Source organism: Cimex lectularius, unplaced genomic scaffold, assembly GCF_000648675.2.
Source record: "Cimex lectularius strain Harlan isolate CLEC.00 unplaced genomic scaffold, Clec_2.1 scaffold40, whole genome shotgun sequence".
NCBI classification, from domain to species: domain Eukaryota; kingdom Metazoa; phylum Arthropoda; class Insecta; order Hemiptera; family Cimicidae; genus Cimex; species Cimex lectularius.
In genome coordinates, this window is record NW_019392652.1 from 1,399,943 (window position 1) to 1,419,686 (window position 19,744).

At 30.2% G+C, this 19,744-nt stretch overlaps 1 protein-coding gene across 21 annotated transcripts; it reads left to right on the forward strand.

Moving 5' to 3' along the window:
* Positions 1–20: 20 nt before the first annotated feature.
* On the forward strand, positions 21–14,352 carry LOC106670106 (vimentin-like). 21 transcript variants are annotated; one of them, XM_014400137.2, is made up of 7 exons: positions 1,116–1,280; positions 1,344–1,390; positions 1,611–2,157; positions 7,011–7,523; positions 12,942–13,519; positions 13,584–13,717; positions 13,966–14,352. In XM_014400137.2, exons 3-4 carry the CDS (start codon positions 1,867–1,869, stop codon positions 7,410–7,412), a joined length of 693 nt encoding a protein of 230 aa, XP_014255623.1. In that variant the 5' UTR covers positions 1,116–1,280; positions 1,344–1,390; positions 1,611–1,866; the 3' UTR covers positions 7,413–7,523; positions 12,942–13,519; positions 13,584–13,717; positions 13,966–14,352. The 21 variants fall into 21 exon arrangements, with proteins under 21 accessions (XP_014255635.1, XP_014255634.1, XP_014255639.1 ...); XM_014400139.2 differs by lacking the exon at positions 7,011–7,523 and adding an exon at positions 3,388–3,785 and having other exon boundaries at positions 12,942–13,717; XM_014400136.2 differs by having other exon boundaries at positions 12,942–13,717.
* Positions 14,353–19,744: the final 5,392 nt, after the last annotated feature.

The window sequence follows — 19,744 nt, forward strand, 5'->3', positions numbered from 1 at the left end:
GCTCCAACTAATTACTTTTTAAAAGGAAAGTCAGATTCTTATACAGCTACAAAAAATGAACTTATCTGTTTCATGATGGTGGAAAATTTATGAAGACACAGTGTACATTTTCATCACAATGGAGGGGATGCTGTACATGTCAACTTATATTATTAGTATTAGTGCAACAAAAAAAATTGTGAAATTATTAATAAAGAAAACAGCTCAGAGAAAATCTCATGTACGATCAACGGTGTGAAGTTAGACTAGGGACTGCTGACCACTCACAGGTTTTCTACAATTGCCAATATAAATTTATTGGAATACAATCTATTTTTTATTTAGGTTTTCAAACTAATTTAATAAAAGTTAAAAAATCAAAAAGTGGGATAAAATTTGTTGCGTTCATTTTAGTTTTCAGAAATTGTCTGAAAGCTATTTACCAAAACTGTGACAATAATACGAATGAGTATTCATGGAAATTGCAACAATATTTTTTCTGTTATGTCCTGTTCTTTTCTTTTGTTTGTTTTGGTGATGTTATTGTTCCTTGCTGTTTCTTTAATTAACTTTCATAGAAAGATATATTTTTGTCAGCCCAACCAGCTTTTTCCTCAAGATTTCTATGAGTATGATTTAATAATCAGTTATATTATTTGATAAATTGCCTCTACAAATTTTTGATTATAGTTGTATAATTAATAACAAAAACATTCCGGTAGCTTGAGCATCTCTGATCACCTTTTATCTTTCTTTTCTGTCAGACATGTTTCTGTGAACTGTCAACTCACCATTGTCTTTGATTTCTGCTTTTGGCAATATACTAAATTGTCTCCTGACATACAAAACCAGTATCAAGTTACAGTTTCATAGCATACCTCACCTCTTTCAAAATGTTAAAACTATAGCTTAAAAGTATTAAATACAATGTAGGTTCTAACATGTGTAGAATTTGTAATGCAATTGAAATTGGAGGGTTTTATAATGTTAGAAAACAATCTTATTTCTCAAGCTGAAAATAAATAAAATGTTGGTGTATTCCAATTGTATATACATTTCTAGAAAAAAAATTAGTAATATTTAACTCAGGCAGAAAGCATACAACCAGTAAGACTTCTTAAAATGTGCAGCTGGAGCAAATATAAAAGTTAATAAAATCATATGAAAGAAAAACATTGCAATTAGTATTTTCAATCACACCATCTTTCACTCTTACAGGAATGAGCAGGATTCAGCTAAAATTCAAAAAAATTTACAAAACTTCACTACAATGATCCCTTCCAATAGACCATAATGGCAAGGTGATGTGATACTCAAACAGTGAAATTACGATAAGCTCAATACTTATTATTGGTTATTTTTAGCTAGAACACATAATTTTGCAAGCCTTTTGATCCTCGGTCATTTTTCGGTATGTTGTTGCTATTTTCAGTTGTGTTCCATAATGTCATTAACATCCAATGCCAAAATCTACTGTTCTATTATGCTTTTTTATTTCTTTACTTTTCATCTAACATTGATGCCGAACATAAAATTTTACAAAAATATTTTTTCAATAAATTACTTATACTTCGATACAAATATGTAATAGCTGTTTAATGTTAATGTAAATTACTAACTTGTATTTTCAGGATTATCAACAATACTAAGTGCCGATAATGTTGGAGAGCCTCACTTCAGTTTTCCGGTATATATTGCAGTGTTCATTAATGTGTACTGAACAATCAGCTCCTCAGTTTTGCTTAGCCAAACGCCACTTGTCCTATTACAATCGAGGAATGGAGTCCTTAGGCAACAAAATAAGTTGGATCTCGCTTAACCTGTAAATAAGTGCTTCAGGCAACAAGGACAATATTACTCTTTGACAAATCTTCAATAACACACAACATGGCTAAGCGAGATGGTGATGATAATCTTTCACCTGAGATGCAGGCCAAAATGCAGGCCGCAAAAAAACTTCAGGATGAACTCAACGCGAAATTGTCACAATTCGGTCAAATTGCAAGCAACAAAAACATGTCATCGGTCAAAGAATACGATGACTTGGAAAAGGAACTGTTAGAGTTGAAAAAGTACGCAGCATCAGTCAAAAATGAAAATGATGCCAAATTAAATGACATGATCAATGCGATGAATAAAAAAATGGAGAAAATGGCTAAAACAGCACTGGAGGAACAGGTATTTCTATTATATTTAATTTGTACTTCTAGAAATAACAAATTTTAAAGCTCTTTTTTTATTTTAAAATTGTTTGAAGTTCTTAAATTTTTCTACTTTTCATAAAAGGACATACCCTCATCCTATTCCTTTCTCATTACAACTACCAAAATATAATAAATAAAAATGATTAATTTAAAAAAAATTACTATTTACCCCATAAACATATTTCCAAAGTAACATTGAGTGACAGTATGCTAAATGGCTTTCTTGATCAATTAATTTGTTTCTATTTTAATGTAAATTTAAAATAGTGGATTTAAATGACCAACTTGTAATTACAATTAATTACTCTTTAAGAAATTAGTTTACAGCCAATGTTTTTAATTAAGAGGGCCGTGAATTGAAATTGTGCATAGTTCCATTGAATACATATTCTCTCCATGATCTTTGTTCAGAAGCTTTTCTCATAATAGTTTTAAAAAATTGTGAAATTCTTTTTTCCTGTCAAACTTTATTATTATCAAACTGTATTACAAAACATACTTAGACATATAAACGTACCATATACTATAAATAGGCTTTAAAGGCACAAGAGTAAAATAAAGAAATATTTAAGAATGTGATGAAAATGAATAATACAGAGTATTAATATAAAAAACGCGTGAGAAACTACAAGAATAAATCATTGTTTTACATTAATTAATGTTGATTAAGTGCTAATACCAAAATCTATTAAATTTATATAATTTAAATTAGTATTATTGTGAAGTTTAAGTTGTGTTTTACGAAAGTATTCAAATAAAAGCCATAAACACAAAATGAATTTCATTGCTTGGATGGACTATGAAAACAAATGCAAGTGAAATGAAAACAAAAAAGAAGTGAAAATAAATGTCACAGTTACTATTAAATTGATGGCTCTGGATCATAATGGCAAATGAGTGAAAAGACGAGTCTATAATGGAAGAAATTGAACTATTAGTAACTTATCTCTTAATGAAAATGATTGATGACAACAGATACAGTTGAAGAAAAGTTTATAATAGAAATTGGATGAAATTACAAAAAAATAAAGTTGGCCACAATTAAAAAAAAAAATGCAAATACAGTTATAATTCATATGTCCTTTATGCCATGCCTATTCTAAATTATTCTACTTGTTTTGGTTGAAATTTGAAGAGGTTGTGCCCTTTTATGTGCTAGTTAAAATCGTACACTATTGAATTAACAATGTTCATTTTGTGATAGCGGCAAATTGCGAAGAACTATCACAACTTGGTAAAAGACATTAAAGATATAATTACAAAATTGCTTAAGCTCATCGATTCGTTTGATGTGCCTTCTGATGAGAAAAATCAGATGAAATCGACGTTCCTCCAATTCCAAATGATGGCGGACGCTAAGACGAAGGAGGTTGAAACATTTATTGCCGAAATAGAACAAGCTTCAAAAAAGATGGACACGGCTGATAAGGCAAAATTGACCAAAGAAGACATCGGTGTAAAAATAGACGATTTGGTACAAAAGATCAGGGCCAATAAGCAAATATCTCATCCTGGAGGACCCGGAGGGCCAGCGATTATAATAGTGCCTGTGCAACAGGCACCAGGTGGTCCTGCAAATAATAAAAAGCAATAACACATCAGGTAATTATATACAAAAATAACTTCAGGAATTAAAAATGTATTAATCTTGCGCAAATTTAAAGACTTTACTGTCCTTCTATCTTAAACAAAATCATGAATTAAATCCTTTTAATTCTTTTAAATACTGACTAATTATTAAACAAGCAATAACTCTTAAAGTTACATTTGAAACACATACAATTTAGAACACATAGAATTTAAAATTGTTCACTTTACATACAATTGTTATACATACTGACTACTTTTAACATTTAGTTTTTAATCACCAATAAATATACAAAACCTATTTTATAATCCAAAGCTCTCTTTTTTAAAATAATGTCTGTTTACTGCATTGTAAATTATTATATTACTTTTACATTATGATGTAATGATGTATTGGTATAATTTAACTGGTTAATTGCATCCCAATAGGAATTGAAAGTGGAAAGATACATACCAGCTATTGCTGATTTGAAAAGACTACAGGGGTTGGTAATGATTGTGATAAACAGGTTTGATCTTTCCGAAGAAGCCAAAACTAAGATGATTCAAAATATAAGCAATCGTATCCAGAATGCTACACTGAGCGAATTCCAGGTGAAAGAAAATCTGAAAGAATTTAGATTGAATCTGAAGAAAATTGACGATCCTAATGCTGGCACTTCACCTAAAGAATTAATCTCAAAACGAGCTTCAAAATTACTAGCTATGCTAAATGAACTATTTCTTTGGAGCAAATGTGACGATAACTAAACAAACACCAAAATGAATAAAAACAATAACAAGCCATACTGTGTATTAAATTTTTGCAATTCCTTTGGTAAAATCAAAATTCAATTATATTTTTTAATTGTATAATATTAACCCACAGCCAACTATAGTTGTATACAAATGTGGTTTATTGATTGAAAATTAACATAAAAGTTTTGCTTAGAAGACAAATCCGGCTCTGCAAATCTGAATATTGGTTTCTGCAGTTTATTTTATTTTTTAAAGCTTTGATTACACTTTTCAGAGTGGTTCAATCATGAAATCCATAAATCCGTTATTAATTATTAAACTATTTTAAAATAAAATTATTCGATGATAGAGAACAATTGTTGACTTGAACATCACATGAACTTTTCTATTCAATACCTTTACGATGTATTATAAAATCTGAAAAATTTTATAAAGCCAACTATTGGATGTTAATGACAAGTACACATACATTAGATAGTAAACTTTTAAATCTTTGAATTTAAAATGTGCAGTGAAATATATTGCAAGAAATCAAAATACAGAGTAATAACAAATATTTTACTTATACAGAAAACCATTTATCAAATTTAAGATGGACAACACGATATCGCCTGCGATGCAGAAGAAACTTCAAGAGATAGCAGAATTACAAAATATCCTCACAAACAAATTGAATGAATTTGCTAAATTAAACGAAAACCCAAAAGAGATTGAGGAAGAATCATTAATTCTAAGAACAGAACTGGAAGAGATTAAGCAAATAAGTAGTACAGACAGTGAAGAGACTGATCGAGAAATTGAAGAAAAACTCAAAGTCGTGAATGAAAGAATAGAAAGGATCGCAAAAGCTGCTATTAAAGCTCAGGTAAGACAATTTAACTATTATTAAAATAACAAATAATATGTCAATAGACTTGAGAAGGAAACCCAAACCCTGTAGGTTTTATTTAAAAAAAAAAGTGTTTATACAAATCTTTAGTTTTAACTTTCCTTATACATACTATAAATTAGAACATTCCTTCTAATAAATACTTGTGTTTTTGATAACAAGATTTTACATAAAAAATAACAATGTTTGTTCATTTTATTAATATGTAAACTATTACTGTAAAATTTCATATTAAATACATTACTTGAAAGTATCAAAAGTATTTTATTTATTAAAGAAAGTGTTAATGATTTCTTTACAATGCCTACATTTAATAACTGATAAGACTGTGAGTGCTACCGGAGTGATGGCATCTTTTTAACTTTCTTTTCAAGACCAAAACAACCAAAATGCTAACATTTAATCTCCGAGGAGGAAAGAGGAGGATATGTTCTTGAATGTATACTAAAATCTTTAATTGTTGTACATTTTATTTATGTAGGCGACAAATGCAAAACAATTTTTAAATTTGACCAACGAAGTCAGGTCTATGTTCAATGAGCTGGTAGGCATGATTGAAACTATGGACATTTCACCCGAAGATATTCAAGAGATGAAATCAGAATATGTGAAATTTGAACAGTACATCAATGTGAAATCAAGGGAAGCTGAGGCATTCCTCAGTAAAGTAGGTGATTTAATAAAAAAGGTAGAAGATCCAAACAACGTCATGAAGTTCAATAAAGAAAAGCTTATACCAAAAATTGATGAATGGATTGCAAAAATGGAAGCAGCTAGGGATCCACGGCAATATGTTATTGTTGTACCGATAAATCGATACACCCAGGGCGGAGGTTCAAGTCAAAATGTCTATCCGACTGCAGGACGTTTTCCTGAATTGCCTCCACCTCCGGGTGGAAGTGAGCAGAGCTTTGGTCGAAAATAGTGGACACAGACATAAACTATCAGCAGATCTTTTTCTACTTTGAAGGATTAATTCCGATCTTCACAACAAATTATTCACTGCTATTATTTCCGTTGCCAATAAATCAATTTGATATTCTTGATACAACTTTAAACTACTACAACTAGCATAAAATATTGTTTTACACTATATAAAAATTCACACAACTTATATTATTAGTTATGGCAATTATTAAAGGATATTTATACACACAATTCAAAAGTAATTGCATGAATTTCAAATTGAATTTATTCCATGTAAAAAATAATTTTTTTGTTATTCTATCAATTTTTAGTTTGAAACTAGAATTAGTAGAATTGGTGTAAAAATATTCTATCAGATAACTGTTGTAAATATTTAGTGCAAATTAAACATTAAAATTATATTCTTAACTAGTAAAACATAGCTTAAGAATATATTAAATTTATAAGGAAGAAATTTAATAGTGATTTTATTTAATTAACTAATGAGAAATTGAACATTTTTGCAATCATTGTAAGATATTAAGGTCATTAAAAATGGTGACTATGTAAACTTAAATTTATGAAGAATAAAAAAAGCGAGAAAGAGAGAGAAAGTTGATAGAGGAGAGGATATGTTCTTTGTGACATTAAAAATTTACTCATCGATGTAAATAAGTCACTGTAATTTTTTACATTTTCTTTATTAGGCCAGTGATGCAAAGCAATTTTTAAAACTTGTCCATGAAGTTATGGCTCTCTTTGACAAACTTGTCAATCTAGTTGAATCGATGGAAATAGCACCGCAAGAGAAAGAACTCATGAGAGCACAGTACAGTCAATTCAAATCATTTGCAGATATGAAATCAAATGAAGCCCATACATTCCTTAAAGAAGTAGGATCATTGATCAAGAAAGTCGAAGCGCCAGACAATGAGATGAAGTTTACAGTGGAAAAACTCGGCCCAAAAGTTGACGAATGGCTTAATAAACTCCAAATGGCCAAACAGCCAGTTCCAATTATCGTTTTAGTCCCAAATCAAGGTGCTTCACAAGGACAAGGATCAGTACCGTCACAAGGGAACAGTCGACCCTCAACTGGAAAGAAATAAGGGAGGCTGCCACCAGCATAAAGAATAAGCTTATAAATTATTAGCAATTAGAAGCAAGCTCGAGGTATTTAACATTGGCCATTTTGATTTTGAAACTACTATTTCGAAAAGGTAAATTTTCATTTTCAAAAATTTATAATTTTATAAATTCATGCTTTTTGGACAACTTTGCTTCTATCAATTATTAGAATCATGTTCAAAAATGATTTAATGTTTTAGTTCAGACTAGAGTAGTTCAGCAGTTTTTTCCTAAACTAAAAATTTAAAATTACCTCAATGCACTAACTAAACATTGAACATTGAAAAGACTCAATTTTTATTTACACTTGAATGTAATACATGAAAATATATTTATTTTCCTGAGAACCCTGCTTAAAATTATTTTCTATAATAATCATGATTAAAACAAAAACTGGTTGGTTTTCTCACTGCATGTATTTTTTTATACTCTAGTAGATTAAAAGAAAAAATGGTTTTTACTTAAATTATAGCAGTATTTTAAAATTAATTATAATGGTATAAAGATGTGAATTAATTACATTTTTCATTTTCAAAATTAATTATATTTTGTTCTTTTTTAAGCCAACATAATTTCTAATAAATATCATTCTTCAAAAAACTGCTGAATTATTCACACTGGGTAGTAACTTAAGAACAAATTTATCAAAACCAATTTTTTTTTTTTTTTAAGAAAATAGGAAAGAGGTTATGTTCTTATTTCCATAAGTTGCATTTATACTTAAACTTCATTGCACAATTCCATTTTTTAATAATATTTCATTTATGTAGGGTTGTGATACAGTTCAGTATTTAGAGTTTCTTGATGATGTAAAATTATTATTTACAAGACTGATTAACATCTACGAATCTATTCGCAATCCTTCAAAAGACAAGCAAGCCATAAAAGTAGAATATGAACAGTTCAAATCATTTTTGGAAGAAAGGATCAAAGATGCTCAAGACATTTTAGAAGCGTTGATGGAACTGTTGAAAAAAGTCAAATCTCCGGAAAATGTGGTGAAATTAACAAGAAGTCAAATCGGTTCCCAAGTTGACAATTGGGTTGAGAAAATTAATGTGATAAGACACCCGCTACCGGACGATTTGGCAATCCCTGGTTTAACGCCAATGCCATCAAAACTTAGAAAATCTAAAAAATCAAAATCAGTCAAATCAAAGAGTTCTAAGAAAAAAGCAAAAAAAAGTAAACCTGGTGAAGAACCAATGAAAGCGGAGATAACAGATAATGCTGAAACTGAATAAGAATCCAACTTGAGCAATAAAATTACATACAAAATAAATACATAAAAATAGTAAATATGTTTACATATATTATCTTAGAAGATAATTAAAACTTTTTATTTAGATTTATTGGTATTAGATATGAGTAAAAACATCATTCATTTAACTCTGTGAGTAAATTGTGTGTATTAAGATCAATAACACACAAAAAAAAAAAAATTACAAGGAGAGGATATGTTCTTGATCACAATCATTTAATTATAAGAAATAATTATACTGAATTGATTTTATGTTATTTAAACAGGAGGTTATTACGCAGAATATATTAGTAGATTTAGAAGAAATAAAAGTTCTCTATAAACAATTAATTTCAACTATGGAACAAACAAACTGGTCAGTTGAAGAGTTACAAATCATGAAAGAAGAATATGATTCGTTCAAACTGTCTGCTGAAGAAGTCATTAAAGGCTCCGGTGTTTATCTCAGAGAAATAAAACGGCTCTTGAAAAAGGTGGACAAATCAGACAAAGCTAAAATCACAACTGCAAATTATGAAAAGAAGATAGATCAGTGGCTTGAAGCAGTAGACGCTTCGAGGGAATGCCGATTAGATATGAACCCTTTTGGCTTACAAATAGTTCAGAGACCCTCTGGCAGCAAAACGGATGATAAAAAACGATGATTTTCTTTTTTTCATAGCTTTGTTGTCTTGAAGATTTAAAACAAAATTCCCTTGACCATTGTCATAAAATCATTACACTTCTAGTAAAGGTGAACACTTTTACCTTTCACATCTTGACTTGAATTAAGTTTATATCACCTTAATATCAAGAAAGTAGAATAAACAATAAAACTTGGTCTTACCATCTCTGTATTAAGCTGAAAGTTCTTCTGAATTTGATGAAAGCGTAGCTCATTAAAGATGGGGAATGCAGAGATGGTGACTAATTCAATAACCAAAATCAGTCTATCGTCTGTTCACAATCAAAGAAAACTATACAATTTTTTTCATTACCATTGGCCATTTACATAACTGTAGTTTTTAAGTAATGTATTGATGTATTATTATTTAGAAGAAGACATCTATTAATGTTAAGATTTGAATTTCAAGTTTGTTAAATAGATAATTGCTTGTATTTTGCAGTTATCTTTTTTTGAAACAAGCCCCAATGTTTCTAAACTAGCTTTTTATACCAATATTTGAAACAAAACTTAAATTGCGCCTGCATTTTTTTTCTTTTCTTTTTTTATTACATTAATATACATAATATTATAAATATCAAAAGCGGGTATGTAATTTTTTTTTAAAGAAAGGAATAAGATGAATTTTATTTTACATTTAAATTGAGTCGCTAGATTAATAACGTCAATACTTCTACAACAGAAAGAAGATGCAACCCGTTATTTAGAGTTAATAAACCATATCAATCCAGATCTTGAACAACTCACAAAAGTCATAAATGAATTTGAACCTGGGCCAAAAAAGACACATTTTCAACATAAACTAGATCAATTTAAATTTATAGTAGAAGCAAACAAAACTGATGCCGAAATGTTAATAAAAGATGCAAATGAAATGGCAAAGAAAATGGATAATGCAAACAAAGTCAGATTTACAAAAGATAATCTTGGTAAAAAGCTTGAACTCGCTATTGCCGATGTAATAAACATTAAAGCAGCCTCGTCCCAAAACAACTCTCCAGAACAACTCTCACTCTTTAATTGAATACACGTTTCCGGTAAGTTTCTTCTTAATTTCCTTCACTGAATAATAATTTAGATAGTATTGTAAAAGGTTTATACAGTGAAGTCAAAATGGTAAAATAACAATAGCAAAAATAGGAAAAAATCTGTTTTAGTTAGATGTTACAATAAAAAATGAAACATATTGATCTCTGTTGACATAAATAAGTAAATGAGAAAGGAATTAGGAATATACCATTTAATGAGTGTACACCGTTTCTTAAATTGAAACTGCTTTAAAAAATTTGTTCTCTTCATATTCTCAGTTAGTGATCGTTTATTTCACTTTCCAACCCAACGCTAACTCAAAATTTTTAAAATAGATCGAAGGAGCAAAAAATTTTGAACGATTATTGAACGAAATGAATCCAAGTCTGGAGAAGCTAAAAAAAGTAATAAATGAATTTAATATCAAAGAAGATAAACTACAACAATATAAAACTAAACTAGTCGAATTCCAAAATGTAATAAATGATAAGCACAGAGAGGCTCAAATGCTATTAAAAGATGCTGATCTCATAGCAAAAAAGATGGAGACTGCCAACAAAAACAAACTAACACCAGAAAAAGTGGGACCCAAGATCCAGCTTGTACTCAATCAACTAGCAAATATAAGGGACGCAATTTCAGGGGGTGACCCACCACCTAGTCTCGCCTTATTCGACAAATAAATATATTCATAGTAGGTAAGTTTACTTCAATTTATCATTATTAATGACACATTAGTGTTTATTGAACACCTGTCAATATATATAAAACATAAATTTCACTCAAACTGGAAAAAAACAAATAATTGAGTTTTTGAGTTAGAAATGGACTAGAAAAATAATCATAGAATTCTATTTCAAAGTATGAGGAAAATGTTACTAATTTGGAATTAATTTAATTAGGAAGAAGTAATAATGAAGTATAAAAATGAGCTGGAAGAGGTGAAGAATATTGCAAAACAAATAAAGGTGGCTATCAACGCATGTGACTTACCAGAAGAGAGGAAAAGAAAAATTGAAAATTCTGCCGATGCTTTTATTAATAATGCTGAATTTACAAAAGACAATTTAGAAAATATTTTGGTCAATCTCAAATCAAATTTTACGATAGACGACCAGCAACTTTTGAATAAAGAACAAGCTGTGAAAGCAGTCGAAAAATTAATTGAAAAACTTAAAAGGATTTTTTGAAGACTAGTTATGATTTGAAATTATTCGTAAGAAGTAAATATAACAAATTGATCATGTAATTTGTTGTTCTAGAGTAACCAAATTTCTTTATTAGTATTATTATTCAAATGAAAATTTCTATTTTGAAATAAAAGAAATAGAAGAAATGTTTCAAATTATAACTTTGCTTACCAATATTTTTGTAAATTATTCATGAGTTAAGGCAGACAAAGTAATGACAAAATAATTCTGTAAAATCTAAAATTTTACTGGGTTTATGTAATCTTGTTTTAAAATTATAAAAATCTTTCACAATATTTACACTTCCATTTACTTTTTAGCTTAAATGCCATCTAAATATAAAAATGTATAAGTGACTATTACTGTTTTTATTATATTTTTAACTAACACAATGTAGCACAGGTTTTCAGACTTAGATTACAGATACTTAGACATGTTGAACCAGTACAGGGTCACTTACTGGGTTTGTCTCCACTCGCGGGTTTTTGAGTTATGCAGACACGCTTCAGCATTGCACCATTTTCAGTGAGGAACTTCTTCAAAGGAAGTGACCCTGTACAGGTTCAACATAAGTACAAAACCCACCATCAACTTTAATTTTTTTACATCTAAACTATAAACAACAAATATCTTAAAAGTTGATTTTTTTTTTAATGTGTTACTGTTTAGTCATCTATCCTGGGTTGATCTGCCAATGTCAAAATGCATTTGATAAAATCCGAAATTTGTATGTTTAATTTATTAAGTTTAATGTTTAATCTAAATTAGTTCAAAAATTTAACATTTAGCAAAGTTTCTCACAATTGATAATTATTTATTTTTACCATTTTTCACACAAAACTATTCTTAGAAGGCAGGTGTTTTTTCAATCTGTAAGTTATATTAACTCATATTAGCTTATATAAATTTAATGCTGTTTCAAATAGTTGCATAAATTTTTATATACAGATATTACAATGATTAGTTGGATTGATTATCAATCATGCCACGGGTGTAGGTCGATAACTATATGTTTCAAACAACCTTCTTACAAAGTAGTTTAAGAAAAATTGTGTCATATAAAAGAACAAAAGAATAGCAGACAATAGTAAACAAGATCTATCCAGCAGAGATCATTGCTCTTCTATAAGAATAAGACTAAATTTCTAATGAAAACAAAACGATAATTGAAGTTTGAAGAGAAAGAAAAACATAACAGGATTAATAACAAAAAAGTAACAACTACTAAAATAGTAAATATTAAAATGTACAAAATATATACATATTTAGTTTTAATATGATATATAAAATAACATGGAGGACAAAGTATTAATTGAACATGTAAATAGTTCCTTTTTATTCTACTAAGTTGTAATTTTTTCCTCAGGCTGAAGCAGTGAAAAAATCAAAAAAACCATTGCAAGAAATGAGGGAAATAGTCAAGAAAATTATTGCTGGAATTCAAGAACTGGAAATAAGTCTTGAGCTGAAAACGGATCTTATCGAGAATGCCACTCTCTTCTTGACCATGGCCGAGCAGAGAGTTCAAAGTGTTAAAGAGTGCTTGACTTTTCTAGAAGAAGCACTTAAGGAATCAAGTCAAACAGAACAAATCACAAAAGAAAATTTGAACTTTAGAATAGATGACTTTCTTAATACCATGGAATCATTATATCCCTCACAGGGCAAAAAAATTAAACCAGCTGGGAAAAATATTAAAAAGGGTCAAAAGCATTAACAGAAAACGTTAAATTACTTAAAACGGTCCATTTTCTTTCCATCTATCCACAATTCTTCAGAATTTTGTGTTTCCTCATCTTTTATTATAAAAACTTATTGAATTTGACTTTGAATCTTCAAACAGATGGACTTCAATAGAATAATATAAAATGTTCAAGGCAATAGAATTTTTATATTCTAATTAAGATCAAAGTTTCAGTACGTTTTAATGCCCAACAGTACTCAGTATGTTTCATTTGATTTTAGTTTGCTTTAAATAAACTAACTTAGAGAACTCTTTTCCTCACAGAAGATGGCGCAAAGTCTAAATGTGTTTACATAAAATCATAACCCACAAGAGTAGACAAGTGATCAAGTGCCAATCTGTTCGAATAAACTTTTCAAGTTTATTTTTAATAATATGAGTACAAAATATACAACCAAGTTAGTTTTTTAAGCTAAATTTCCATGCAAATACAGTTTTTTATTGTTTTAATCAGAATTTAGTGAAGATTATAAAAGGATGAAATATAGGATCGCTGTGTTAACAAAATTATATTTTCTTATTATAATTAGTTGCTCGAAAGAAAATAAAGACATTTTGTCTGCTAATGATTAGTAGCAATGCCGCACTTAAATTCTTATTGTACAGTTTTGTTTCTAGCAATAATAATATTTCTGGGTATCTCCAGGAAGAAGTTTTAATACGGACTGTGGATGTTTTGAAAGAGATAAGAGGGACCATCTACAAACTCTGTCTGAAAGTCGAAGCATTGGAACTGGCAGACGATATGAAAAAAGTTATTAAGGATGCATCTTTGAACTTTCTCGCCACAGTTGAAAAAAGGAACCAAGAGTTGGACTTGTATTTGAGAGAGATGAAAGAAATGATGGTAGAACGAAAAGAAAACAATTTGTCTAAATGTACAAAATCGAGTCTCCAAACAAAAATTGCTAACATCCTTCATAAAATTGAATACGCTTATGAGATGAAAAGAAATCAAGAATCAGATCAAGTAACCACTGATGCTATATAAAAAATAAAAGCAAATATATTTTTTCTTATATCACTCAGACAATTAACAAATTAACTCATTTTCATAAAATAATTTATTTAGATATTTTCGGGAAATAGCCCATTTTATTACAATAATTATAAGAAGAAAAATAGCATTTAAAACATGCTATTTATTTGTATATAAAATTGAAATATTAAACAATAACAATAATAAAATGGAATTTGGAATTTGACTAGTAAATAAAAACAATTGTAAAGGTTAATAAGGTTTACATATATATGCAAAACAACAATCAACCAGCACATCTGGTATACATACACAAACACACACACACACACAAATTGACTGTTGCTGTACAAGTTCCTCACAAATTCCTCTTCAAACTGATTTTAGAAGTATTAATAATATCTAAACTGTCAGGTCTGATATTGACCATACCATCATTCTGGTATTTGGGTGTGCGAGAAGTTTAACTGATATAGGAAATTGGATGGTAGTATACTGTTATACTGTAGATGTGGACAGATGGGACATGAAAATTGAGGAATGATAGAAATTCTGGGGAGTCAATATTATTATTAAGAAGGTTGTGGATAAATGGTATATCCGACGTTTTACTTTCTTTATATCAATTAAATTATTTTTGGCTTGTTTATTTTTCATATTGTTCAAAAATGTTAATGGCCATCACTAATCTACCTGGGACTTTACACATTAAGGTTGTGTCTTGAGCCTGCAATGTTTTCACATTGTTCCTTATGATTATTTGGAGATCGTGAGGTGCGGTTTGGTGTGACATAGGTTTTAGAAAAACATTTTCTTTATCATGTCAACGTTTAAATATTTATTGAGATCATCTTAAGGGCATGGGATTTATAAAGAATGTTTAAATTTTACAAATACATGTAGGATGTACAAAAAAAGAAAAAATGAATTTATACAATGCTAGAAAATTTTAGTTAAAAAAAAATGAATTTAAACAATGCGAGAAAATTTTAGATTAAAAAAAATGAATTTATACAATGCTAGAAAATTTTAGATTCAATCAAACTATTTGTACTCACTCAAAGAATTTGTTTTTCCATGAAGATGTGTCATTTTGGAGAGTGCCACTGGAATAAAAAAAAAACCTCTGAGTGAGTACAAATACTTTGATTGAATTTAAAATTTTCTAGCATTGTATAAATTAATTTTTTTTAATCTAAAATTTTCTTGCATCTTGAAAGACTGCATTCTGAAAGACTGAAAATCTGCATAAATCTTGAAAAATAAAAAGATGGTTGCCTTCAGAAATCATTGTAGTTACAATGGTTGTGATGTTTACAAGATTGCTGTGGTTAATGTTGGTCAATTATTAATGGTATATTTGGTTGCACAATTGTGTTATTTTTTACTACTACTAAGTTAATTTTTTTAGATTAGTGGATAATCAGTTGAAGAGTGATCAGTGATGTTAAAAGGTAGAATGTAATTAGAAAAAATATACTGTGACTGATTCTTTAGTTAGTTTTAATTATGTGATCAAAACAACTTTCTCTGCAGTTGTTGGCTCTTTGAATGGTTGAGTTTATTCTCTTAATAAATCTTGGTTTATAAATAATATTAAGATTTTTTTAAACAGTTTTCTTTTTGATAAGTACAAAATACGGGGATTTAAAATTGTTATTATCAAGTTAAAAATGATGTTCAGATCACTACTAAAATAATCATTATTTTAAAAGGCTCGGTTCATTATAAGGCTACTATACAAATAAGATAATTATTAGTTTTGAAAGTAATTTTAGCTGTATTGGTTGAAATATCCTCATGCTTTTCCTCAGTAACAGTCAAATTCAGGCTGCATTTGGCAGTGAAAATTAGGACACCATCATTAGTTGTTTGCTTAGCATTAAAGTAATGGCAGTATAGTTTAAAGTAAATGGAAGCAAAATATGATTGTATCTGAATCAACTGGCAAGGTTTTAAGCCTAGGTTTAAAGAATCAACATTTTTACATACTCCTTTAATTTTTTGGTGGTCTCTTTGAGATCGTCAATAAGTATGCTTTTTGGTCCGTCTAAGTTAAGATCAACATTATGACTAATAGTCATGACTATTTTTTTTTAATTTAATCTTTATTTTTGCATGAGAAGAAAATAAAATTTATTATTTCAATTTATGTCACAATGCTAGAGTGGATCTCAGGAATTAGAGGCAGGAGATATACTTGTTAAAAAAGGAGGAACAGCTCATAGACCCAAATTCATTTTGTGGCATCACAATTGGGTGCAAAAAATCAGGCATGGGGCAAGCAAAAATACTACTCGCAAAAACAGCTCAATGGGAGAAAGAGAAAATTTTTAACAGAAAGAAATTAAAAATTCTAACTTGTATATATTTATGACATGCTACAGTAAAGAACCACCTTAAAAAAAAAATGGGACTATCGAGAGATGATCAATGTCGATTATATCTAGAAAGAGACAACAGTACATATCCTACAACTTTCCCGCAATAGCTAGAAAAAAACATCTGGGGAGGCCGTTCTTAAGCTTGCAGCCCTTGATACCAAACCCCTGATAAAAATTGTCTAGTTCATAAAAGAAACAAAAATCTTCTAGGAAATCATTTAGCAGAGATTGAACACAATAGATGAAAGCTAAAGGGCTAAAGGGAGAAATCCCTATGACTCCAAATGGGAATGGAAAAATTATATGAATGGTCAATAATAAATAAATATAATACAAAGTACTCTGGGGTGAGTGTGTGACGTTTGGAGAGTTTAAGCAAGTTATTAGGTAAGAATGGAGTAGGTTCGACCTCTGGGTGAGTGAATATGACTAGACTTCTGTGTTTATATTGGATTTTGCTTTTATGTTAAATTGTCGGAATGAATGTAATTTATTAGCGTGAAATGAAGTGATTGTGTAACCTCGCCCGAGGAATATTGATCGGTACAAATGAGAGGTCAATATTGTAGCATATCGTCTTAGTTTTCATATAAAAGCAGAGCGTCAGTAAAAGAATGAGGCGCTGAAATGGCAGCAGGATCAAAAATGCGCATGAAAGACCAGAAAAAAGAAGTAAAATCACGCAGAAGGCTGGCGATGACCTCAGCTGTTTGTCGGCTTTCCTACATTATTATTATTATTATTATTATTATTATTTGCTGCAGGCCATCCACTGATGGTGACTAGAAACCGAAATGCATCTGACCGACCAAAATAGCACGGATAAACAGGCTAAAATAAATTAATGGAAACAATTTAAAGCAGCTATTTAAATATGATATATAACTAAAAGAAAATAAAAATTATTATTTAGAGGTTGAGATGGGAAGTTAGTGTCCGAGTGGATCGAAGTCACGATAGCTCAAGTGGTAGAGCAGCGGCGTATCTAGATGAAGGTTGTGGGTTCGAATCCTGCTTGTGACACTGACTTTTTTATCTCAACTAAAAACCTTAATTAATTGAAAGATATTAATTGGTCAAGCGGACCACGAAAACTAGTGAATTATTTAGAGGATTCTCAGAGATCAGATGATATGGTCTAAGTGAGATCGATGTGAACTGTACATTATACATCAATAATTATTATTGTAAAATATTTGTCCTGTTTTCTAAATCAAGAATACTATGAAAACTTGCATAATCCTCGAAAATATAAAGTGTTAAATTTAGTAAATGCTCCTTGAACAGCTTCTAGATTCTGCACTATATTTATACACTTTTAGTCCTTAGGTTTCTTTGCTGAATTTTAGTTTTACTGTTTTCGATGTCTGCAGGAAAAGGAACATTTTTGCATTGAGTTTTCGTTTAAGAAGTTCCAAAAACGCTGATCCTTATTCCTCAGCCGTTACAGCCACTAATTATTGAATCGTACAACAAATCTAAGGCAAATTTTAGAACATCCTGCCCCAAATTGTGACGACCTCGATAAAATATCGACAAGCGAGGAAAGTTAAAAGCGATTTCCGCCGGCCTGTCGGGTAACAAAAAATTCGGTCATTGATAAAAGAATAGAACAAAAGTTTCAGTAATACAGAACACGGGGACGGCTCGTGCCGACCATCTGTGACTCCGCCTGCCTCAAAACTGCTTTCCATCTGTTGCTACGGTTTTTCTATGAAATGTTTTATTGCATTTCAGGATATTTTAGTTAAAATAATGGCCTATCAATTGAGAAGGTCCTCATTCCAAAGCTCATTTAATTAAGGATAAGAAAGGGCTAAGAACGCTTTGGAACAAAAATTTCTCATAAATGAGATGTCTTCCTTCTGGAAAAAAGAAAAACTATGAGATAATATGAAAATATTTTCTAATTCGAAGTAAATAGTAAATAAATTGAGAAATCTCCTTATAGGGTCTGCAAGGAGAATGGTGATGAACTTATAGTTCGGTCGCTTCCGATCATTTTAGTCTGAGTAACGTTATTTTGGTCTGTCAAACTTGTCTTACCAACTTCATCTGATAATTGATGTGACCAAAACAGCTTGAATTGGGTAGCACAAAATGATCCGAAACGACCAAACTACAAGTAAATATTTTCCACATACAGTCAGGTTATGTGGTTTGGTGTAACATGTGGTGAAGTAAGGAGTGCGAGCAGGGGAACTAAAGCGGCACACGTCTCGGTTAGGAAATCCATTGCCCCAGAACAATTTTATAAAATAAAGGGATTGTTCTAAAAGAAAGTGGCGTCAGGTGATGAGCATCTGGGAGGAAGAGGGCCACGAGAGCGGAAGCAGATGTCGCGTGGCGAAGAGGAAGTTGATTTATTGTTCGACGAAAAGGACATGTGTCCAAACGTATAGGCAGCCCTTCTACCATAAAAAGGTACAGCAAAACCACCTGCGGAATCAACAGAATGAGATTTGCATTTAAACACCAACAATGGGTTTTGTTATCACGCTGGAAAACGTGATCTATTTAAAAACCTATAATGCAAAATGTTTGCTTCATTCATTGCAGTCTGGAGAAAAATTTTCTGGCCTACTTTCAAGGAAAACGCGTCAATGACAGTGAGTCCTTCTAGATTAATTTATAAATTAATATTTTTGAAAGGTATTGGTTGAGGTAAAAAAGTCAGTGTCACGAGCGAGATTCGAACCCATGACCTTCGACTAAATACGCTGCTGCTCTACCACTTGAGAGCTACCGTGACTGCGATCCGCTCGGGCACTAACATCCCATCTCAACCTCCCTCTCAAATTTTCCCTCCTTTTTGCCATTTTTCAAATGTCTTGTAATCTATTTTATTCTGGGCGACAAATGAAATGGCCGCGGAGAGTTTTCGTGAAAATATAATTTAATTTAATTATTAAATCCATTACAGTTCGTGGTCCGATTGGCCAATTAACTTTTTTCAATTAATTAATATTTATGAACGGTATTGGTTGAAATAAAAAAGAGGGAAAATTCGAAAAGTGGATGAGATGGAAGTTAGCGTCCGAGCGGATCGAAGTCACGATAGT

Bases quoted from the DNA above. Each gene is read 5' to 3' on its own strand.
- LOC106670106 (XM_014400132.1), top strand. From the start codon at position 1,867: ATGGCTAAGCGAGATGGTGATGATAATCTTTCACCTGAGATGCAGGCC. The intron at 2,158-8,201 runs GTATTTCTATTA...TCATTTATGTAG, and splicing joins AAACAGCACTGGAGGAACAG to GGTTGTGATACAGTTCAGTA.